Here is a 23,479-nt window from a genome sequence, read left to right as displayed (position 1 = left end):
TCCTTATGTTAAAAACTTTCGCCCTCAGGGGATTGAGCCTTGGGCTGGGTTTCCAAGCCTGGTCCCTGCAGAGATGAACACCTGTGACTGAGCACTGTGGAAAGCATCCCTGCATCACCAAGAGATGGCACAGCTGGCACAGCTGGATGTGGCCAGGCTATTGCTCCATCTGCTTTAGGGTTTGATCTTGTAGATGTTTGCAGGAAATATATTTCCTCACAGGGATTTGTGTCTCCCATCTTACAAAGGCAATAGAGAAAACTGGACTTTGGCATTGTTTAAGCAAAGCTAAGGTCAAACAGCAGCTCAGAGACAACAAACACCATGCTCCAAGTCTGTTCTGTAAGGAGGCAAGAGGACAAGGGCTGAGACAGGAGCTCTCCCACCCCAGCCAGGGCTTGGGCTGCCCTTGTGTGCTGCTCTGGTGCTGGAGAGCTGGGAAGAGCAGCTCAGTGACAGAGTCAGTTCCCAGGGTTTGCCTGGAGTGGGGAGCTGGCAGGAGCAAGAGGGATGAGCACCTTCCCTACATTTCAGGCACTCTCATCCCAACCATCTCTCAGCCCCGTGCCCTTCCAGGTAGACACAGAAGTCAATGAAAGTTTCCTGCAGCTGAGTCACCAGGCCAGGAAGATCACTTGGGGATAATGGAACTCTAAAGAAATGAAAGCACTTTTATTTTTTTAATTTCGTTTCTCCTCTCCTTTGGAGAGAGCAAGAGGAAGAAGGGGGCGATGCAATCCAGGCAGGCCTGACAGGATGAATCATTTCCAGTCATTTCCCCCAGGCAGAGCTGGCCCCAGCAGGGCTCTTGGGGCTGCTCCTCTGCAGATTTTGGCTGCCCCTGAGCACACACTCCCTGGCTTTGCTGGTGTTGGTGTGTGGCTGTGCAGGGAAGGACCTTGTGCCAAGGGTGTCCCTCCACAGCCCTTCCCCTGGAGCTCCATGGGGGCCTCAGGGGTGGAGGTTGCTCCAGGGGACAACCAATGCCACATCTGCTCTGCTCAGGGGGATGAGAGGTGCATGTCCTGCCTTGATGCTTCCCCACAGCCCCCAGGAGATGGGGGATCCATGCTCATGAAGGGCTCTCTCAGCCCTTACTAACCCTAATGTTTCATTTCCAGCTCCACAGCATCTCCACCATGTCATAGCAGCTGTTTGGATTGACCTTGTGAGAAGAAGTCCCTGGGGCTCCTCGCAGGCTCAGTGTCCCACAGGATCCATCAAATGTCAGGCTTTGAGGGCACTGATTGGCCATAATCATCCTGACCAGCCTCATCTGTGGGTGGGTTCACTCTACAACATCCCCAGTCATCTGCCCAAGCCTCAGGAGCCCCATCTAACTCAGGTTTGAGCTCTGCTGTGCTGTGAGTGCTGCTCTGATGTCCTGGCTCTGATCAGCCCCTTGCACAGCCCTTGGGGCTCTGCTGGAGGTACCTTGGCTGGATGGAGCTCTGTCCCTGTCCCCATCTCCTGTTACTGCTGAGAAGATTCCCCCAACCTTCCCAAATGGATTCTGGGTTTGGTTCCTGACCTTGGTGTGCCTGGGCACTGCTGGAGGCTCTGGGCCCTGTGCTCAGACCCTGGGGGCTGTCACCTGCCTGTGCTGGGGCCACCCTTGGCTGCTGCCTTGTCCCTCCCTGTGCTCCCTGCAGCTGCACCTGCCAGGGACCCACCTCTGCCATTGTCTCCTGCAAGCTCTGAGTGTTCCCAGGGTGGTGTGAGGTGAAGGAGAGGAGGTGCTGCCTCCATCCTCAGTGCTTTGGGCTGGGACTGATCCCAGGCCTCAGCGTGGGTTCTTTCCTGTGGAATGTTGCACAAGAGCTCTCGTGTGGCCTCTGGAGCCACCAGCACCTTCACCCTGCTGGCTCAGCAAGGCAGGACAAACAGGGTGAACAGCCACGGCCCTGCTGGGCTTTGTGTTTGCTTGATCTCTCTTTTTATGGGAATTGTGTCGCTGCTGTGTCACTGCAAGGGCTGCTCGTGTTGCTGGAGTCCCCCTGGGTATCACAGAGGTTGTTGGGACCCCTTTGGTGACTGTCACAGGTGATGGAGGAAGGTTCATTTCTTGAGTCTTCAGAATTCACCCTGGAATTCTGCCACAAACCAAATCATTTAAAAGAGAAGAAGACAGAAATAAGTGAGGTCACCCTCCAAGGAGGGCTGTGATATCACCTTGCTGACTCTGACCATAACCCCACATAAACACATTTTCATTACAACATCTAGGTCCCTAACGTGTGCTGCTCATCACATTCATTAACTGCATTTATTTTTCTGATTGCTGGGGTTTTATTCTAATCAAACACTAAGGAGCAGATAAATTCATAACTTGTTCTAGTGCCATCTTGAAATTATCAGGGCTAGCTCTGTTCAGAATTAAATCACTAAAAATTAGACTGGAATTGCTTCCATGCCCTATTTTTTTCTGTTATCTCAGCTTTGCTTTAAAAGCTGAAGCATCTTGTGCTGCTTGCTTAAACTCTAGGAGCTCTAAAAGGAGCTGAAGTTCTCATTAAGCATCATTTCCCCTGATTGCTACTCCACACAGAAGCCTCTCCAGTGCAGAGTCTCCCTCACACCCTTCACTTAACCCTGAGGTAGTTGATTGACCTCATTGGATAGAAATGGAAAAATATCTCATTTTTAGTGTGTTTGGGGAAGCTGACATCAGATCTGTTATCTCATCTTCCTTAGCCAGATAAGGCCACTTCCAGTTTCTGCTGCAGGTGCATTGACCCCTGCCTGTTCCTGGCTGTGTTTGTGAGGGTTTCCTGCATGCCCACAGTGGATTTCTGCTCTGTCCCTGTGCCTGTGGAGGAGCTTGCCCAGTGAGTTAGTGCAGGCAGAGCCTGGGGAAGGGCTCCTGGAAGGCGCAGAGCTTTTCTGCAGCCTCTGTCTCGTGACTCCAGGCAGAGCTTCCTGCACAGGCAGATTTCAGATCAACAGCTCACAGCACTTGGTGCTCCCCAGTGTCCGACTGTAGGAAGCAGACTTTGTAAGAGATTCTTATTTTTCTTATTTTAGAGTGTCTTTCCAGGCTGTAGGAGTTGCCAGGGCTGTTCCTGGAATCACAGGGATTTTGGGAAGGAAGAAGAGAATTTGGTTTGTGATTGTGTCCTGAGTCTATCAGGGCATCCCCATGCAGATCCTGGAGGGAGCATCCCAAAGAAATGTGAAGGAGCTTTGCAGGCAGAAAGGGACTAAAGAAGCCAGACAAGGATGTCTCATCTTGTAAATGGGAAAATCCAAAGTGACTGAGTAGAACAGAAGAAAGCAGGGAAAACGTATTCCAAAGCCTCCCACTGCCTCCTTGGGGACAAGTTTCAGGCCCTGGGTGATGCCCCTTGCTCCTGCCTTGCCCAGCTGCTCTTGCAGGGCCTCCCCAAGTGCAGGATGTCTGTGGTTGTTTTCAACCACCCACTGAGACCCCAAACCCAGCTTGGGGCTGCTCTGCCCAACTCCTCTGTCCCCTCACTGGCAAAGGCTGCATCTGATGTGTCCCCTCTGCCTCCCTCCTCCTGCAGAAAAACAATCTTCTGTTTATTTTTTTTGCAAACAAGCACATTCCTCAGAGTCTGTTCAAGTGAAAGAAAAAGTAGGGCTGGCAGAGGGGCTTTCCAACACTTAACAAGGAATGCCTGCACACCAGCCTTTCCCTTTCCAAAGTGAAAAGAAGAAACATCAAAAGTTCTCCAGGGAGTTGTGAATCATCTGATTTCCACAGACATGGCTTCAAATCCTGAGAAAAGGGAAGCACAGCATCCTAGGCCAGGTCTTCTGCCAGAAAAAGAAACACAGCTCTGCAGGAGCTTCTGAAGGTCCATGCAGAGCTGTGGATCTTGAGCCTCCATTGGCAGGAAATGCGTCTGATGAAGCTGAGCATGGCTGGAGCAGTTCTCAGCACTGGGTGGTTTTTCTCCCAAATATTTCAAAATGCATCCAGGGATGACAGTCCCAGGCACAATGTCCTGCTCCAGAGAGTGGCTGGGGGTGCCACTGTGAAGAAGGGCTTGAGGTGGCCCCTTGGGTAGTTCACAGGGAGTGAGGGAGGACTGTGATGCCAGGGGATCTGCATGGGACCCCCTGCTCCCTGCACCCACCTGGAGTCTGGTCAAACAGAGGGAAAGGTGAAAAAAGCTGAGCATGAGCTGAGCATGACTGGCAAGGACCTGCACAGGGGCTCCTTGGACCTTCAGAGGGTCTGAAGAAAGGGGAGCCCAGCACAAGGGGGGAGAGCTGTCCCCAGGTTAACACAGAGGGGCTGGCCCCTTTCACAGCTCCCTGCAGGGTCTGGGATGCCTCAAGGCTGTGGAGGGAGGAAGATGATGGAAACACACCCAGAACCTTTGAACAGTGAGTGTTCCATCCATTCCCCTCAGCCTGGTGCTGACTCCTGCCTGCCCTGAAGCTGGGGCTAAGCCAGCCCTGTCCACAAGGAAAGGCTCAGCTACACCTTCTCTTCTCTTCTCTTCTCTTCTCTTCTCTTCTCTTCTCTTCTCTTCTCTTCTCTTCTCTTCTCTTCTCTTCTCTTCTCTTCTCTTTTTCCTCTCCTCTCCTCTCCTCTCCTCTCCTCTCCTCTCCTCTCCTCTCCTCTCCCTCACTGCCCAGTTATGAACAGTGAATTTTGGTGGAAAATTCAGGTTCTTCTCCATAGTACCAACATGGAATGTGACACAATTTCTGCCAGTATTTACCAACTCGTCCCTTTCAGGGCACAGAGGGCTGGTGGCAGCAGTCACTGTGCTCTGTTTAATGCTTTCCAGGATTCACAAGCCATCCAGGCATCTCCAGCACATTTGTGTTGGCTCTGGCCTGAGTGACCTTGCATGGAACACCAAGCTTTGCATTTCCCATGGCTATGAATCCCCTCTCTGAAGGCCCAGGAACTCTTGAGTGTACATCTGCAGAGGAGGATTTCACTTCCCTCGTGACTTTCCCTGTGTGGGTGAACACAGAAGCTGACACAATCTATTCAGCTTTCCCAGGTATTGTCTGTCTGCAATCCCAATGACCCCATGAGACATGGAAATCCCCAGGGGCAAAGAAGCTGCAGCTTTTCCTTGAATTGGGTTGAAGTCTATGGAAAAAAGAGAACTTGGAAAAGGGGAGGAGTAGAGAGGATAAATTGCAGCAGCTCCTTGCCTGAGCTCAGAGTTGAGCTCTCCCAAGCAGGCAGAGCAGCATCCTGCAAGGAAGAGCCCTGCCAGAGCCACCATGCTCACTGCAAGGACAGTCCTGCTGCTCGCTGGGCTCCTCACGCTCTCACCGTGCTCCCATGCAGGTAAAGCCCCTGGTGGGTCACCGCTGTCCTGGCCAGAGCAGAGCAGCACCTGCTGGGGTGCAGGGAGGGATGGAGGCTGCTCCTGGGGCTGGGTGGCTTTGGCAGAGCTGCTGCAGGGCTGGGGGATCACCTGGAGCATCCTCCTGCCCCGGGAGGGCACCTGGGGCTCCTCATGGCAGCATTTGCAGAGCCTGGGGATGTTGTGTCCATCAGGCCTGTGCTGGAGAAGGTGCTGAGGGCAGGGCTGCCTCACTCCAGCCTCACTGTGCTCTTTGTTTTCTGCAGCCCCCTACACCCCAGCTGAGTGCTGCTTCGACTATGTCAAGGGCGTCCTGCGGCTGGAGATCCTCCTGGACTTCAACTCCACTACCAGGGAATGTTATTTCCCAGCAATTGTGTAAGTCCTGGCAGCTTCCCTGCTGCTGTGCTGCCTCCTGGGCTGCCACAGGGTCATCTGTTCTGGGTGGGGACAGGACAGGGACAGGTCTGTGTAAGCACCATGAGGAGGAGAGGTGTGACTGTCTGGGCACTTCTGCAAGGCCACTGCAGCTCCTGAGGGCTCTGCAGGGGCTCCAGAGGTGCTGGGCTGCAGGGTGAGCTGCTTGTAGGACACCAAGAGCCCAGGGGCAGGCACAGGGACAAAGGGAAAGGAGAAAGGGTGCAGGGAAGGGAGAATGGCATGGGCACAAGTGGAATCACAAATGTCATTCCTCACAAAGCTTCACCTTTAACCTTGGCAGGTTTGAGACCAAGAAAGGAATCAAGGTCTGTGCAAACCCTGAGGAGAAGTGGGTGAAGAGAGCAGTTAAAGTGCTTCAAAAGAAGAAAGTTCGTGCTCCGTGATGTGGATTGGGTGCCCTGGTTCAGGCTCCCCAACATCTGCTGGGAAGGAAGGTTTGCATCCCCTCTCAGAAGGGGTTCAGGATGTTCAGCTCCTGGGAGAGGGCACCAGAGCCCTGAGCTGCACCCACAGCTGGGCACCAGCTCCTGGAATGCTGCTGGCCCAGCCTGCACCTGCCTGCTGCTCACAGCCACAAAATAAAGTTTATTTCACGTGATATTGAAGAGTTTGTTTGTGTTTGTCCTTTCTTCTTCCAGCCCCACAACTGTGCAGCTGCCAGCAGCTGGGGCTGGCTCTTCCCACTGGGTCTCAGGGCAGGAAGGGAGGGGATGGATGGGATTTCAAGGGGACCCTAAAGGGGCTGGAGACCTCTCTGAGGGTTTTCAGGTGCCAAACTGCCACCAGTTTCAGGCTGAGGGGTTTCAGCCTGTCCCATTTGCTGTCCTGTGGAGGGCACAGCCTGTCTGCCCTGTGTGCCCAGGCCTGGGGTGTCTCTGCTGGGCTGCAGAGGAAGGGATTCCCTGCAGAGCTCCCTGGGCACGAGGGACAGACAGGGGAGGCTGAATCACACGAGGGATTCCTGCAATATCCCCCTGCCAGGGGCCATGCAGAGCTCAGCACTGATCCCTGCCGGGGCTGTGGGAAGAGGAGCAGAACTGGAAGGGCAGGAGTGAGGAAAGTCATGAGTTAAAGACAGTTTAACAAATGAAGCAGAACTGGCCCACAAGCCAAGCAAAATAAGGGATTAGTTCTCTCCTTCTCATGGGTGGGAAAGTGCTCGGCCATGGGGAGACAGCAGGGCTCCCTCACGTGTAACAGTGACCTGGGAAGACAAATTCTGCAAATCTGAATGTCCCCCTACTTCCTCCTCCTTTCCCTGTAACAGTTCACTACGGGGGAAAACAAAAGGAGAACCAAGCAAAAAAAGAAACCTACCCAAAAAATTCCACCAAGTGATAAAGAAACCATCACTTGCACTGGCCCAGATGATGCTCAGGCACTCCCAGCTCCTGGGGAAGGGGATTTTGGCAGCAGCAGCAGCTCCAGGGATGTTTTCCCAGCAGAGCTGAGGGGTGACCCTGACAGGCTGCAGGTCTGGAACCTGGGGTGGAGAACTCTGGGTGCACCAGGAGAGGCTCCAGCCTGGGGAAGCCTCTTGAACTGCTTGAACTGCTGCCTTTCCACTGCAGGAATCCTCAGCCACGGAGTCTCTGTTTGCTGGGGCTTGGTGCCCTCTCCTGACAGGGGCTCGGATGCAGAACAGACCCCGGGGCTCTGGGCGGGGACACCGGCATTTATCACCGGCAAAGAGTTCATGCTCTCTGTAAAGTATTAACTTTTGTGATTATCCACTCAAAAAGGCATTTTATGAGTCAGAGAATATTTCCCACCTTTATGATGATGCTTCCTTTTTTTTTTTTTTTTTTTTTTTTTGGTCCATGCCTATCCATTTCAATTTCTAAAGCAGGGGTTTTGCTCAGTCAGAAAATTTGTATTAAGTTATTAACTACAGTGAGGTTGGACACCCATAAAATCCTCTGCAGAGTCTGTACCCCCTCTTCTCTCCACTTGCCTTTGCATTTGCACCTGGGCAGAGGCTGTGCCACTGCTGGGCATGGCTCAGAGGGTGCTGGGAACACCCCAGGAGCTGCAGAGGAGCCTGGAGAGGACTGAAGCCAGACCCAAAGGTCCATTGCTGGGGCAGGGAGGGAAGCCCAGTCCTCCAGAGCCTTGTGGGGCCTTTCCAGGCCTTCAAACATCCAACATGCACTGATTTTCTCCATGAAAGACATAGTGGAGGCATCTACTGATGCTTCCTCTGGAGAGGAATAAATAGGGAAAGGAGGAGCACCTGTGTGCCTCAGACAAGCCTGGAAAAGGAGCTCAGGGCTGGCACATGAGGTTTTCTGAGCCAGGGAATGCTGGATGGAAAAAGTCATTAGCTCAGTTCTCCCTTAATTACAGTCCTGTGCTTTTCACCAGTGCCTGGGAGCTGGTGTGAGCCTGGGGCTGCTGGCCCCAAGGCTCTGAGCACTGGGGACAGGGGCAGGGAGGGCAGGAGAGCCTGGGGGTGATGCACAGCCCACAGAAGGGGCTCGGGCTGCTGTGTGCCAGGCATTTTCTCCCTGCAGAGCCCTGCCTGGGGACAGTGGCACCAGAACCCCGTGGGGCTGTGCCCAGCTCTCTGTGTGGCCCCCTGCCCCATGCAAGGCCAGCAGACCCCATGTCCTGCAGCCCATTTCTTGTAAACCAGCTTTTCCACCACATTAGATCTGTTTCCTTCTCCTTTCTCCTTTCAGAGAAGTCGTGCAGACATGACATCATTTCCAGAGAAACCCATTTCCACCTTTCTTCCCCTCTGAGAAGCCTTGGATTGATTGCCTGATCCCCCAAGCCACAGCCAGGTCCCCCCCTGTGCTCCCACCCAGCATCATCCTATGCTGGCTCCCACCAGGACCTCACCTCCTCACACAGAGCTGCATCTCCGGCCCAGGGAGCAGATCCCTGCATGGAGGCTGGGCTGGTGTCCAGCAGTGCTCCATGGGGCTGCCAATGGGATCTGGGCCACCTGCCCCTCCTGCCTGGCCTCTGGGGTGGCTCTGTCCTGTCTCCTGGGGCTGTGCTGGGATCTGTCCCCTCTGCTGCAGGAGATCTCTGTGCACCACAAGCCTCCATCCCCCAACTCTCATTTCAGTCCCAGGGCTGCTGAGAGAGGCACAGGCAGCACAGGGGCTCAGGCTTCTGCTCAGACCCAGACTCTCCTCACACTCCCCACTGCCCCTGCCCCATTTCTTCCCCTTCTGTGAACCCACCAAAAGCACCTCTGACACCCCCTGCTCTGGAGTCCCTTCTGGATTGGTCCAGTATGGCTTCTTCTGCCTGACATCCCATCCCATCCCATCCCATCCCATCCCATCCCATCCCATCCCATCCCATCCCATTGTGCTTTCCTGCCCAGCCCAGGGCTCCCTGTGTGCCCAAGGTTGGTTTGGATGGGATTCCATCACTGGCCTTTGGCACTGGGCAAACCAATCAAACCCCCTGAGACCTGTCCCTGCTCAGGGACTGTGGGTTGCCTCTCCTGTTGGAAACAAGCAGATGAGCTCTGGACTTGCTGTCCTGCCTGCATGGGAAGATGGTTCAATCTGCTTTCAGTTCCTAGAGCTCCACGTCACGACTCTTCCATCGAAAGTAGAACTTCTCCTTCAAGTTGTCTATCCGCCGCTGGATGTGCCCAAAAATAAACAGCAGAAAGCCCCTTGACCCTGGTTTCTTGGTAGGACCCTGAGTTTTTGGAAATGCAGCCTGAGTGGGTGGCAGAAGAGGATAAAAGGCAGCGAGGACGGAGCCACAGCCAGAGGGCAGAGAGGCACAGGGCACGAGGAAGAGCCACCCCACAGCCACCATGCTGCCTGCAAGGACTGTCCTGCTGCTCACCCTGCTGCTCACCTTCTCCCTGCACCACGCCACAGGTAAGGAACCTCAGGGGCCCCTGCTGCAGGTGAGGGCTCTGAGCCCCCACTGGGGAGGTGAGGCAGGAACCCCAGCAGGGAGCAGGGCTGGTGCTGCTGATGGGAGCAGCATGCCCTGCTCAGGGCAGGGCAGCACATCCCGGGATGCAGGGAGGGATGGAGAAAGTGCTGGGTGCTCTCAGCAAAGCCAGACCTGGGGAGAGGTTGCAGGAGCATGGAGGAGGCTCTGCCAGTTGTTCCCCTGGATGAGCAAGGGGTTGGATGGAGGGAGAACATGCAGCTCTTTGGAGCCTTCCAAAACACCCTGCAAGTTGTGCTCCTGCCTTGGAAAGCCCCAAAACCTCATCCCCAGGCTGAGCACCCCAACATTACTGTGTGCTCTTGGGGGCTGCAGCAATTTGGGCTGTGAGGGGCCAGGTCCCAGGCTGTCCCCTGCTCCACCTCTGTCCATGTCCCAGTCCTGAGCTTGCTGTGTGAAGGGTGACAAACCCCTGCCATGGGATGCTATGGGAGCTGCTGAGGGGCTCCACAGCCTCTGTGCTGTTCCAAACCTGGTGGTGCCATTATATGATGATGTAATTCACAACATCCCCCTTCCCTCCCCAGCCCACTTTGCACCTGTGGAATGCTGCTTTCAATATGCACAGAAACGAATCCGACACCCTCAGGGCTTCTACGAGACATCCAAGGACTGCCCCAAGCCTGCAGTTGTGTGAGTATCCCAGGCTTTGCTCCCGATCCCAGACTTTTTGCTGCCCCATTCCATTCCATTCCATTCCATTCCATCCCATCCCATCCCATCCCATCCCATCCCATCTCATCCCAGTCCCAGCCAGGGGGGCTGTGGTAGGAAAGCAGCTCTGAGGGGTGGGCAAAGAGGGGAAAAAATGTGTTTTAGTGCTGTCTGGTAATGCTAGAGCTCTGGGAAGACAGACACTCACCTGCCCAAGGAGGGCACAGGCTGCTGGAGATGGCTACAAGCCTTGATCCTGGAAGGGACTGCAAAAAGGGAGAGGAGAAAACAGTGCACAGAAAGGGAATGGCTCATGGTTCCTGTTTTCACTCTTTTTCCTCACTTCCTCATTGCAGGATTGTGGCTGCCAATGGTGACGAGATCTGCGCCGACCCCAAGAAGGACTGGGTGAAAAAAATCATAAAACGGCTTCAAAACAAAACATCAGACCCATCCACCATCTGACCTGCCCATCCCATTCAGTCTTCCCGTCTCTTGAGGGAGCCATCAGTGCTGAAAGCTCTTCTCCAGCGGGTGCTGCGGCCATGGGGTCCCTGCAGGAGGGGCCACCAGGAGCAGGTGTCACCGTGCCGTTGCCACTGCCCTGCCACGATGTGCCTGTGGAACCAATATTTATAATAAAGACTCTTTGCTACAAAATGCTGTTTGGACTTCTCCTGATTCTCCAAACCAATCAGCAGATCCTAACAAACCCAGAAAAAATCCTCTGCCACAAGTTCCTATTTCTCCAGGAGCAAACTGTGCCTGGTCACAGAGTGCATCACTGGGAATGTCACAGGGGAGCCAGGCCTTGACCCATAGGTGAGGTTACCTCACCCCCAGGCAAAGCTGTACATCCTCAGGGCATGCTTGCAGCCCCTTGGGCTTTGCAGGTGCTCCAGAATTAAGGGGAGGGTTCTGGGAGAAGATACTGCTCTACCAAACCCTTAATACCTTGACAGCTTCCAAATGTGCTGCTGGTCACTCAAAGTGTCTGAGGGAGATAAGGAGAATGCCCACAGTGCCAGGAGGGTGAGGACAGCAGCCTGAGGGTGGACAGAGGTGTCCTGGCTGCCTGTCCCTCCGCAGGGCCAGGGAAGGGTGGGAGCACTGTGAGATCCCAGACATTAAAACCAGGCTGCTGGCCCATCTTCTCATGGCAGAGCTGCAAACATACAAGGGAAAACCTCAAAGAAGAAAGCAAGGAATGGGGCAAATGATCCTCAGCCTAAAGCTTCATCAGTGTTTTATGCTCATGGCCAGAAAACACTTCAGGGCTGTATTTTCTAGGATATGGAATGGCACAGGAAAAACTAATGACACAGGATCCCTAATGACATTTTTGCCCATGAACTGCAAGCACATGGGAGGCAGCAAAGCTGAAACAGAATCAGATCCTGGGGGACAAACACCTGGAGGACTGTGCACCCCCTGTCAGAGGGGACACAGCCTTCCCTGATGAGCAGAGACTGACAAAGCACACAGCTCCACACTGGCTCTTGCACATGGATGTGTATTTTAATAAAAATAATTCTGTCAATATACAGCAGAATGTCGATTTCTTTACCATATTTCCAGTATATTTTCATAGGCTTTTTCTCAGTTAAAATCCACCCCCCCCCAGCCCCTTTTTTGAAGTTTTCATGCGAAACATCAGATAACTTAATTCACAAATACTAAGCGTAGACTGAACCAATGTGCACAGTTTGTGTAATGTCCACGTAGCCAATGTTGTACCCAAGAGGTGAAACTCCCTCCCAAGGGCCTGGAGAAGCCTGGGGTGGCACAGGGAGCTGTGCCCAGCCGTGGCTGCTCCTCCAGGGCTGCCGGGAAACCTGCGGAGAGCTCGCACCCCGTGCTCCAGCTGAGCATTTCATACCTGAGTTTTGAGCAACCAGCAGGAGAGGAGAGGAGAGTTCACTGCGTGCTGGGCAGGTCCTGGGGCTTGCACTGCTGTGTGTGAGAGCTTCAGGGGCTGCAGCCTCCTCCTGCCTCCCCCACTGCACAGGCAGGACAGAGACACGATCCCAATCCAGCGCCGGTGCAGTCCTTGGGCTGGAAGTCACCATACTTGTGGTTTTCAAATTTTCTTTAAAATCTGGATTATCCCCAGAGCTGCTGCTTCTGCTGCTTCTCCTTTCTCCAAGTGTAAGCCTCTGAGAAGCCCAGCATACAAAAATCCCTCTGTGCTCCCTTCTGGAGGAAGGATGTGGCTGAAGTCCTCCCGAGCAAAAACATCCAAGCACTCGCCTGGACCCAAGTGGAGTGACCAGAGAAAAGGTGTCTGCCTGGCCATGGGACCTTCAGCAAGGAGCAGAGGTGTGCATGGCCTCCAGGAATGTTTCTGTGGTGATGTGAGTGTAAATTCCACACAGGACTTGTGAGTTAAGCTTTCCTCCTGGAAATAAGGAGCTGGCAGGACGTGTGTGTGCTCCTCAAGCCTGGGTGATGCCCTGGCTTGCTGGGCACTGCTCCAGCTCAAGCTGCAGGCTCTGAGCTTTGGTTTGGGATGTGGGGAGAGGGACAGACATGCCAGGTTCACTCATCCATCACCTGCCACCTCTTGTTGCAGGGAAGGATGGTGGAGAGCAGCTAGTGCTGTCTATGGAAGAGACCTCCAGGCTCTCAACTCCTCCCTTTTCCTCCCAAATCTGCTGTAGCTCCCCTCACACAGCCCCAGCAGCCCTTCCTCCAGCTCTGCCCCTACACAGCAGATGGGACAAGGCTCACAGCCAGCTCTGGATCTGAAGGGTCCCAGCAGCACCCAGCAGGTCCCCTGCCACGTCCCCACACAGAGACACCTCGGTACAGCTGGAGACCCAACACTTGCTCCCCACCTGCCCTCTCCTGCCCTACCACTGAGGCTGCTCTCACCCTGGCAGGGCTGAAGGAAGATGCTGCTCTGCAAAGGGCACTCCTGGGTGGAGCAGGAGCTCCTGCTCCTTCTCCCAGCTGTCACCAGCTCCATGGGGCATCACTGCACCCAGACTGGAGTGAGGGACCCCTGTCTCTGCCACAGGACAGTCCAGGTCTGCACTGCTGCTTAAGGGCAGAACTTCTGATCCCACGTGGTGCACCACACAGCTTCATGGCACTTACACACTGCTCTGCAGCCTGGCTGCCACAGGCCACCTTCTCCATCAAGCCAGGACAGCAGAACTCTGAAATGTGTGTGACACACAGGTCACCTGTTAACACAGACAGGTACCAAAGCACAGCTGCAACCCAGCCTGGTTTCCTTGCTGAAGGAGGAGATGTTCATCATCCCTGCTACCCAAGGTGGAAAATGATACATTCAATCCCTACAGAACTACCTCCAGCAGCTCTGGTTGCTCCAGTTTTTCAAGGCAGCCTCAAGAACAAAGCTATTTAAAGAATGGTAAAGATGCCTTAATAAAATGTGAAAAACGAGGACACAGCTTGAGGAGAGATTGAGATGTCACTGTGAAAAAGAGAAGGAAGGATATGGGAAGATCCCAGGTGTAGATAACCATGAGGAATGATACCAGCAGTTTCCTACAGGCTCCACAGTAAAACATGGCTGTACTGAAGGACTGCTGGGAGCAGGGACCAGGTTGTTTGAGGCACTTGGAAGAAAAAAAACCCAAATCATTTTTATAAAAGTAACTTTTGAATTGCCATGTAGCCTCTGGTTAGGTTTACAGCCACATTCAGTGTTACAGACCCCATTTCACTTTAGTTCTGTTCTTAAAAACTACTGCAATAATCCAAGTTTAAGCCAACATGAACCACCAAAGAGCAGCCGGGGAGATTCAAAGGCAAGAGGCTTTGAAATGCAACCTGAGAAAACCACATGAGAAATCCCATCTAGGAATCAGGGGTAGGTTGGGACCTACATCCCACCACAAACATGCTTATCCTCCCCACACTGAGTCATGGCCACATCAGTCAGAATCTGAGTACAAGAAGCAGAAACCACCGGTGAAACCACCAGAACACTTGAAGTAAATTAAAAAAAAACCAAGTAACATCCATCACACATTTCTTGGCACCAAAATAACCAGATATCTAGGAATATCTCTTGGTTGTTTTTTTGGTTTTGGTAGTGAAACCAAAATTTAAAAAGGTGCTCCAGGACAGTCAGCAAAGCTTTGCTGAGAGACCAAATGGGGCATTAATATGACACATGATGAAGAGACTTGGCTTAAAGAAACCACAAAGAGAAGGAACAAAAACCCTCAGAAAGATAAAGATGGTGCTGCTATGAAGATGAGAGGTCTGACTGCAGCCAGACTGCTGCAAGTGGTGACCAAGAGCAGAGGAAGCTGCTAAAAGGGGAAGGCAAAGCAAGGTCCTGGAGTAGCTCAGCACCCAGAATGAGCCCAGCAGGGTGCTGTGAGCCTGAGGAACGGAAAGCCAGCAGGAGAATCCCACCAGGCAGAGCTCTGGCACATCTGGGACCTGAGGCTTGGGGAAGGAAACCTTTGCACTGAGTTATCTCCGCAGCTGCAGCAAGGCTGGGCTGAGACCCAACAGCAGAGCTGGCAGTGAACAGATGAGCTGTCAGGCACAGGAGCTGTTCTGGAGAGGAGCTGCAAGAGAAGCCCCAGACTGGCAGGTTAAATTCTGCTTGGTGCAGCCCTCTGCCTCTCTCCCTGTAAGAAAGGCTGTGCCAGAGCTCCCTCTGCTTTTTGCAGCTGTCCCAGTGATCTGATTAAAGCATCTCCTGCAGCTCTAAGCCTCCTGTTTTCTTTTCACTGCCCCTACACACTGCACACCTCCACCAAAAGGCAGGGATAATGTTCCAACCACCTCCAGCACCATCTGCACATTCACTGCCACAGCCTGTCCTGGCACCTGCCCCCTGCTCTGCCTTCATTTCAGACCTCATGTGTCAGCTGCAAATCCATCCTGCAAACCCAGAAAACCCTTAAAGCTTTGGGCTGCTGCTACTTTTCCTCTCAGTGGCACACAAACCCTCTTGGTGCTTGAAGCCCTGGCACAGGCTAACCTCCATTTTAAGAACAAAACCTGTTCATCTTTCATTGACCTTCCAAAAAATTCATGAACAGCAGTAAAATTCATGTTTGGTTTGAGCTCCCTTGAGTCCTCCCCAGAGTTATTGACCTAAAATTAATTTGGTGCAGAAACTGCCAGCTGAACCTGCCATGTCCTAATGGTACAGCAGAGGATGGAAAGCACACGGTGCTGCCAGGCAGCCTGGCCAGGTAACAGAAGCTCAGAAACACTCCCAGGTGGTCTGAATGCTTATCAGCACTCAAGTCCATGGGCCTGGCACACAGCATGGACACATCAGTCCATTTTACTCAGAGGTTACTCACCCACAGATCTTTGCTGGTCTCTTTTGGGACTGGAACTTCAATAATTATCTTAATAATCCCTAAACAAACACTGCTGCTCCTTTCTGAATGGCTCAGGCCCCACAGAGTTGGTACTGACCCCAACCTGCCACCTGACCTCAGCTTGTCCCACCTGCAAGGACAAGCACAGCTAGGCAAGGTTTCTCCAGACACTTCCAAAATTTAGAAGTGCTCATTTAGATCAGTGTTACAGAGATGGCAGAGGGCAGGAAATACTGTTATTACTGAGTTAGTGGCAGAGCCCTCCTCCATAGAGAAAAATGTGGGATTTGTTATTTAATTAAAAAGTGTCAACACACCAGGGCATGCCCACGGATGTTTCTGGTGGACTCACATGACCTGGTTCTACCACACAGTGGCAGATGACTTCATATTCATCATCCCTGTCCCTCCAGCTGTTCAGAGAGCTGGATTTAACTCCTTCTTAGGGCTGTGAGATGCTTCTACAGCACAATCACCAACACAGGCAATGTTAATCTTCTACTCTTCCCACTCACAAAGCCAAGATTGAGAGCCTTGGGCTCTGAAAAGAGGCACCATGAAGGACCAGGTTTCATCATTAGTGTGTGACAGGACCTACCTCACCTGAGGGGCTGTATGGTGAGTGTGGCTGGGACCGAGTCTGTGGGCAATAAATACATCAATGACCTTGTGGAGGTGGAAGAGACCTTTTTAATAAACATGATTCAAATAAAATAAAAAAAAAATTCCCTCTGAACTGCCACTGTGAGAAGAGTTCTGATTACTAGCATGGATGATGCTGTATGTGCACGATGGAGGGAGAAGGGAAGAAAAGAACAAGCTGTCACCAACTTGATGAACTTCCTCAGTAAATCAGCATAAACCAGCTCAGCAAAACTCTCCAGATAAAACATCGGTGGAACCATGAGAAACAACTCAAATCAAAAACAAAAAAGAGAAAAAAATCCCTACATCAGAAGGTGCTACATTAGAATAACCAGCGAAATACTGAGCGCAGGGAGATGGCTCAGCCCCGCCAGGCTCCCCGGGGTCACAACAGCCACACAGTGAGGGACTCACTCCGTCCTGGCACGGGCAGTGTGTGTGTGTGTGTGTGTGCTACAGGGGCTTGTGGCAGGGAGGAGGCGGTGGTGCAGAGTGGCAGCAGCAGAGGGTGAAGGGCAGCACTCCACGGCAGCTCCTGTCAGTGCAAATAATCGTCCACTCTGGCGAAGGAGCAGGAGCCCAGCCCCACGCGCGCCATCAGCCGCAGGCACTCCGAGGCCTGGCCCAGGGCCAGCATCAGCGGGGGCTGCTTTGGCAGGTTCTGAGATTCTGTGGGCACAAAGAAAAAGCTGCTCAGAAGAGGGTCAGGCTGGTGCTGGCTCACCTGCACTCAGGAAGCTGCTCCCAAATACTGCCAGCTCCGTGCTGCTGCTGCTGCTGCACACACAGCCCAGCAGCCATGACACATCCCACAGCTCAGCAGGGCCTTTGACAGAGTGCTGCTGTGCTGGCCAGAGCAACAAAAAGGCAACGAAGCTACTGCTGATGCTGTTTGCCAGAAAACCCTTAGAACATGAAGTATCAAAGCATGGAGGAATAAGGAAAGGCAGGAGAATCCGATCCCAGCTGGAGGCAACCTCTCCATTTCTCCCACTTGTGCAAGGCTGCACAGCAGCCCAGGCCCTGGATGAGCTCACTCCCTCATCACCATGTCTTTAAAGTGGCATGTTTTCTGAGGGAACCTTCAGCTGAGCTAGACAAGGTGCCTGGTAACCTGTGTGATGCAGCATGTCCAGACACCACATCTTCCTGGTGACAACTTGTCCATGCTCCTCAAACAGCTGCTGACTGACAGGGGAAGAGACTCTCCCTTCCAAAACATGCAATTCCTGTTCCTCTGCTCAGTCAGAACATGAACCCTCATGGGCATGTCCATCAAGTTGTTCCTTTCCCCAGAAGAAAATATCTAAATCTCCTTCTGGAACATTCAGTGTGAGATGCACAGACCCCATAGGAAATCTGCCTGGGCACAGGGAGCCAGACTGTGCACAGGATGCAACTGCAGCCCCTCCTAGAAAATAGGGTCATACCAGGGCTGAACTCTGCTAACCCATACAGCTGGAAAAGAGCCCTGGTAAAGTCCACAAAATGGTTCAGGTGGGTTCAGAGCATGAAGGGAGAAGGGTGGGAAATGCACCAAAGAGATCTCAGTTTCTTCAGTAAGCAGGGGAGGAAAATCCTGAGGTGCATCCTTGGGAGCAGCATTGAGGAACATGCAGGGAAGGGAGTCAAAATGGAAGTGTATCAGGAATCTGCTCTCTGCAGGCTTCTCTCCTACTCCCCTTCCTGCACTACTGCCCTGACAATCCCCAGAAACAGAAACAAAGGCCAAAGCTAAACACAAATATTTCTGACAGGCTTGCCTGCCACAGGACAGCCCCTGAGAGCAGGTGTGTCTGGGGAAACACTCCCACAGGAAGCAGCTCTTACCCAAAATAGCACTATTGAGAGCAGCACACACAGGTTCCCTCTGGATGGGGTCCAGCTGTTGGCCAACAGGGCAGTTCCAAGGGTCTGAGTAAGCTAACAAGCTAAAGGCATCCTGGCAGGGAACAGAAAGGCACAGTGAGATCAGGAGGGCTGCAAACACACAGGAAAACCACCAAGTCCAGCTGGGGAACCTCCTGCTATCACCACAGTGAGAGGTGCCCACCTCCTGAAAAGGAATGGCCTTTTCCTCTTGGCAGCAAGGGACCACAGTGGCCACCAAGACAGGAGGTTACAGAGGGTGCCCATTCCACCTGGCACGGGAGCCAGCATGGGAAGGCAGGTGGAGAGAAGAGCAAGCAGTTGCTCCAGGAAGCCAGGCAAGAGCTGTATTTATTCTCCCTTGTGCTGAGAATTGGGTATAGATGCTCTACATTCATATTTTGATCTCTGATTCCCATGTAGGTCCCTTCTTGCTCAGCAGGCGCAGAAGTGGGGGCTACTCAAGGGAACCCACAACCCCAGAGCTGGCCCAGAGAGCTGCTGCAATGCAGCACAAGGTCCAGGCTTACCTGAAGCATCTTTTTGTGCATGGTGTTCTTCCCATACTCTCTGCAAAGCTGCTCACTCAGGATCTGCAGCTCCCGCCCGAACTGGATCATTCTCTCTGTGGCAGCGTGGTTCCCTCCACAGAGCTGCCTCTGGGGGCAGCTGTCTTCTAAGGAGAAGCAGAGGGGAAGGAAAAATCATCTTGCATTCCCCACCAATGCCCACTGTGTGTCAGGATACCCACAAACTCCCTTCTGCAGCAGGCAGCTGCTTCCTGCCCTAAGATTATCCCAGTGGAAGCTTTCTGTGATCCCTGCCCTACAACAGCCATTGCTGGGTTTGTCACAGTGCCTGGTAGATACAGGGAAGATCTGAGCTCTGTTTAATGCCTGAGAACTACCTAGAAATCAAGCTCATTGATAAAATCCTGGGAGCTTACCTGTAAGCAATCTGTTACCCTTTCATGTGTTTAACACAGGGTATATTACCCAGAAAGCCTGGTCTAACAAATCCTGGACTCAGAGAGGCCAACACCACCAGCTGCCCAGTATCAGTGGCCACAAGAGCCTTTAGAACTGGATGAACCAGTTTCAGAGGCAGTGTAGCTGCTTCATCTGCCCCCTCCTGGCTAAAGTACCCACAAACAAGACAGTCACGGCTGCCAGCTGTGCTGAGGCCACCCTGCAGCTGGACATGCCCAGCCTGGCACAGCTCAGCTCAGCTGCCCACAGGCACTTCTGCCAGGACTGCTCTGAGCTCAATTCCATGACCAGCATGGAACAAACCTCTGCCTCCTATTGTTCTCCCTGCTCCCACCAGCACTGCTGGGAGTCTATGAAAAGCCAGACCTAGTTTTAGCTCCAGGACAGATTAACTTTCCCCATGAAGCAGCCCAAAGTACAGGATATTTCCCCACAATCCAACCACAGTTTTAACTCCTGAGACCAGCTCCTATCTCCCTTTACCCCTCCTGCCCCTGAGGACCTACCCATGCTGGACTCATCTGTCTGCAGGATCTCCTCATGTTTGTAGGTGCCATTCATTATCCTGGTGGATGAATTCTCCAGGACTCCGTTGGGGTAATGCTCAGCCTCCATTTCCATTTCGCTGTCACTGAGGTGAAAGGAGGGAAGAAATTAAAATTACATTTTAATTTCTAAATTAGAAAGGGAAGAAATGAAGAGTTTATATGCCAAACAGTGCCCAGCAAAGGCCAGCACACCAGAAAAGGTCCAGTTGGACTGCAGGGAGCCACATGGTCCAAATCAGTGCAGCAAAAGTTGTTGCAGGCTTCTGAAGACAATTTATGAAACAGGTTTCTGTTCCCTAAGTGCCTGTCATAATTCCAGGTGCAGAACATTTTGCATTTTCCCTTCAGGAAGTGGTGATCCTTGGGATAGTAAACAGCAGCCAGGTAACAGATAACACACTCAGAGACTGCAGGAGGGAAATCTTGGCTGTGATACATCCCCAGTCCTTGCAAACACTGAGCACTTAAATGCCCAAGACAGCAGGCTGACTGAGACTGCTGATTAACTACTGATTAACTGAAATTATGAGAAGATCTTACTGGAACATGGGCTCTACATTTGAAAAAAAAAGAATGACAAATCCAGCATCATTAAATGATTCTGATAAATTGAGTCTGAACAAGTGTTTCTCACTCAGTTACATGCTAGGTGGCTCTCCAGAGGTCACAACTGAGCCTGCAAACTGCCCTGCAAGTGCTCAGTACAGCACTTGAAGAATGAGTGCCAGCTGTAATTAGCAAGAGATTCTTTTAATCACAATTACACCCTCTGCTCCACTGAGGCCTCACACAGCCCTGCAACAGCAGTGTGGAGAGTGAGCCCAAAGAAAGCTCAGTTTTCAGCAGAGCTCACTCTGCTCCACACTCCAGAAAAGGCAGCAGTGACTGCACTGAATGCTGGATCACCTGTGGCTTCTTGGAGAAGGGAGGCTCAGTCTGACCTGCTGCCACAGCATGAAACAAATCACTGCTGGCTCACCTGGGAGGAACAGGGCAACAGGCAGCCCAAGGAAATGACACAGGAGGCCAATGCACCAAGCCACTGTGGCCTGAGCTGCTGCCTCACACAGGACAGGGCAGGAAAGCTGCTCAGCAGGAACAAGTGCCTGGCTGAGGCAGCAGAAACATCACCAGGCTGACTGGGAAAGCTTCTGGGCAAACACTGGGATGCAAAGGCATCAGTGTAATGGGACAGCCTGGTGCCTGAAACAAGAGCATCATAATATTCCTTATGAGATGAACCTCCAAGTGTGAGCCAGAACAGGTTTGTGTGTGCTGGGCAGATGTTGTAGATAACAATGCTGTTCAAAAGGGCAGGACAGATCCCTTCTGGCTCCTCAGAAAGCAGACTGAGGCTTTCCTCACCATGCCACCCCCCATCAGGTGTCTCCAGAGGAAAAACAATACCTGGTTTCTTGGTTACTCGTACTACTGTGCTGCTGAGATTTGGTAGAATCTGTGGAATTGGACTCCGAGTAGTTCACAGATGAAGGGGAAGAGGAGGAGGAAGATGAAGATGATGAACTCAGTGTTGGGTATTTACTGTGACTCTGTTTGCTTTTTGTGGACATGACTCCATTGCTACAGGTTGGACTATCTGCTCCTGAAAGCCAAGAAGAAAGAAAAATGAGACCAGACTGAAAATGTCACTTCTGTTGTGGCCCCAAAGGAAGAAAGCAAAATAAGACTGCAGATCTTAAATTATGGTTTATCATTCTTAAATTCAATGGGGTTTAGAGAAGAAACATCCACCTTTGACATCTGCTCTCCTCATGTGGAGACACAGGACCCACTTTCTGTTGGGGTCTCTAGCTGCTCAGAGTGACCCCGAGAAGAGTTTGGGGTCTCTTTTCCCAGCCCAGCACTTGAAGAAGGAGTCAGGGCTCTTCTCAAGGTTGTTTATGGTATCTTATCTATAAAATTCTTTCTCCTGCCCTGCCGAGGTCCATCCAGCAGGACAGACCAGGCACTCTGCCTGCCCCTGGGCAGTGTTATGTCTTTATACTAAAAACTGTGTATACAATGTTTACAATTACTTCCCAATACCTATCACCTATGTTAGACAGTGAGCTTCTACTCTAAACCAATCTGCAAGTGCCACCATCACAGCAGAAGATGGAGGCCAAGGAGAAGGAGAAAGGCTGGACACACCCAGTTCCCTCCATCTTGCCTCCTGAACCCCCATACCAAAAACTCCAAAATCTACTTTTCCATCCTGTGATAACTTCACTATTATTCTACCTAAACTGCTGTGGCTTGCTGTCACAGACATCTTTTATGAAAAATCCTTTCCTTAGGATTTTTTCCTCCTGAGAAGCTGAGAGGCCTCAGAAACAAAATGTAAACAATGGTTATCTGCTGCTGTGGAATGCAACAGGTGGATCTGTGCTGGTTGTTTCTAATTAATGGCCAATCACAGCCCAGTTGGCTCGGACAGAGAGTCTGAGCCACAAGCCTTTGTTATCATTCTTTTCCTATTCTATCCTTAGCTAGCCTTCTAATGAAATCCTTTCTTCTATTGTTTTAGTATAGTTTTAATATAATATATATATATCATAAAATAATAAATCAAACCTTCTGAAACACAGAGTCAGATCCTCGTCTCTTCCCTCATCCTGAGACCCCTGTGAACACTGTCACAGCTTGCTGATCTTCATCTAAGGTTGGTAATTTGCTCCACAGGTCACAACCAAACCCACAGGTGTTTTGGGCTCCGTGCCAGGGATTCTGGCACGCCAGAAGGACAGCCAGAGGGATGCTCTGGATTCCCCCAGCTTACCAGTACTGTGAAGGTGTGAGTTGGTGGATCCATGCCTGGGGCTCAGGCTGGGGGAGCCGGGGTAGCTGTCCTGGGAGCGGGGGCTGCGGGCGCTGAAGCAGCGCACCTCGCTGTCCGTGCCGTTCACCATCTCCACGAACTGCCGGCACCTGAGTTCATGGGAGCAAGAGGGACAGAGTGACAGCCAGCATGCTCTGCACTCAGCCTACCTCAGGGCCCCACTGGGCAACTCCTTGAAACTTCCAAAAACACATTTCAGGCTCCCGGTGCCTTTGTAGTGTGAGTGCTCTGATGATGCTGCAGAGGGAGGAGTTTGGAAAGCTCGCTTTTGATGCTAGTGGATGGTGATATATTCCCTAAAAAAGCAAGTTTAATTACACTGTGCTAAGAAAAAGCTGTTCCTTGGCAGCTTTCACCTCCAGCTCTTCTGCAGGTACTCCAATCTCAGGTTTTCTGTGATTGAAATGGCTCCTGAGGTATTAAAAATTCTCTTTCCCAGCCCCACAACCAAAGAAGAAGTCAAGATTCAATTGTGGAGTGTTTTTTCAGGGAGAAGGTACTAAATCTGTCAAATACCATAATTCCTTCACTACTCCATCAACCTAAAAATACTGGTGGCCAATGGAAAATAGAGAAGGAAGAGTAAAAAATGCAATATCCACAGTGACAGTGAGGACAGCTCCTCATTTAGCTTTACTGGGAATTGTCCTCATATGTCTCAGAAGTCTGGGGAGAACCTCTCTGTACAGCTGGGAGAACTGGGACACATCTTCCTTTAATCTCTACACCAGACAGCCTTTTCCACACATCTGCCTTTCTAGGAACCTCCACAGAGACTGACACTGCTCCAGCACTGCAAGATCTTCACAAGGCCAGTAAAGAAACTCCTCTGAAGGAATTTCTGGCAGTCAGCAGAACTAAAATTCACCCACCTATGCCTGACCTCATGAGACAAAGCTATACTGGGTCTGAGCAGCAACAAAAGGGCTACATCTGT

General features: G+C 51.9%; 3 protein-coding genes across 4 annotated transcripts in view; 2 read left to right on the top strand and 1 right to left on the bottom strand.

The window, feature by feature from the left end:
• Positions 1-5,153: 5,153 nt before the first annotated feature.
• Positions 5,154-6,241, top strand: LOC128932843 (C-C motif chemokine 14-like). Its single transcript, XM_054269580.1, has 3 exons — positions 5,154-5,281; positions 5,567-5,678; positions 6,022-6,241. Exons 1-3 carry the CDS (start codon positions 5,215-5,217, stop codon positions 6,122-6,124), a joined length of 282 nt encoding a protein of 93 aa, XP_054125555.1. The 5' UTR covers positions 5,154-5,214; the 3' UTR covers positions 6,125-6,241.
• A 3,226-nt stretch (positions 6,242-9,467) lies between these two features.
• Positions 9,468-10,892, top strand: LOC128932834 (C-C motif chemokine 3-like). The gene is made up of 3 exons (XM_054269561.1): positions 9,468-9,595; positions 10,202-10,307; positions 10,685-10,892. Exons 1-3 carry the CDS (start codon positions 9,529-9,531, stop codon positions 10,791-10,793), a joined length of 282 nt encoding a protein of 93 aa, XP_054125536.1. The 5' UTR covers positions 9,468-9,528; the 3' UTR covers positions 10,794-10,892.
• A 4,426-nt stretch (positions 10,893-15,318) lies between these two features.
• RANBP10 (RAN binding protein 10) overlaps positions 15,319-23,479 on the bottom strand; it is a 59,591-nt gene continuing 51,430 nt past the window's right edge. The window contains exons 9-14 of one of the 2 annotated variants that reach the window (XM_054296372.1): positions 22,483-22,631; positions 21,111-21,306; positions 19,662-19,786; positions 18,697-18,842; positions 18,128-18,239; positions 15,319-16,966 (exon numbers count right to left, since the gene is read on the bottom strand). In XM_054296372.1, the coding sequence (XP_054152347.1) occupies positions 16,836-16,966; positions 18,128-18,239; positions 18,697-18,842; positions 19,662-19,786; positions 21,111-21,306; positions 22,483-22,631 (859 nt within the window). In that variant the 3' untranslated portion in view covers positions 15,319-16,835. The remainder of the gene's footprint in view (positions 16,967-18,127; positions 18,240-18,696; positions 18,843-19,661; positions 19,787-21,110; positions 21,307-22,482; positions 22,632-23,479) is intronic. The other variant, XM_054296373.1, reaches the window with a different exon arrangement.

This window comes from Melozone crissalis, unplaced genomic scaffold (genome assembly GCF_028551555.1).
Source record: "Melozone crissalis strain CALT ecotype California unplaced genomic scaffold, PUWL_Pcris_2 ptg000007l_1, whole genome shotgun sequence".
Taxonomy (NCBI): Eukaryota; Metazoa; Chordata; class Aves; order Passeriformes; family Passerellidae; genus Melozone; species Melozone crissalis.
The sequence above is the reverse complement of the archived record's forward strand: the minus strand, read 5'-3'. Positions and strand labels throughout refer to the sequence as shown.

Coding starts and splice junctions, on each gene's coding strand:
- LOC128932843 (XM_054269580.1), top strand. CDS start 5,215: ATGCTCACTGCAAGGACAGTCCTGCTGCTCGCTGGGCTCCTCACGCTC. Junction 5,282..5,566: donor CTCACCGTGCTCCCATGCAG/GTAAAGCCCCTG, acceptor TGTTTTCTGCAG/CCCCCTACACCCCAGCTGAG. Junction 5,679..6,021: donor TGTTATTTCCCAGCAATTGT/GTAAGTCCTGGC, acceptor TAACCTTGGCAG/GTTTGAGACCAAGAAAGGAA.
- LOC128932834 (XM_054269561.1), top strand. CDS start 9,529: ATGCTGCCTGCAAGGACTGTCCTGCTGCTCACCCTGCTGCTCACCTTC. Junction 9,596..10,201: donor CTCCCTGCACCACGCCACAG/GTAAGGAACCTC, acceptor TTCCCTCCCCAG/CCCACTTTGCACCTGTGGAA. Junction 10,308..10,684: donor TGCCCCAAGCCTGCAGTTGT/GTGAGTATCCCA, acceptor TCCTCATTGCAG/GATTGTGGCTGCCAATGGTG.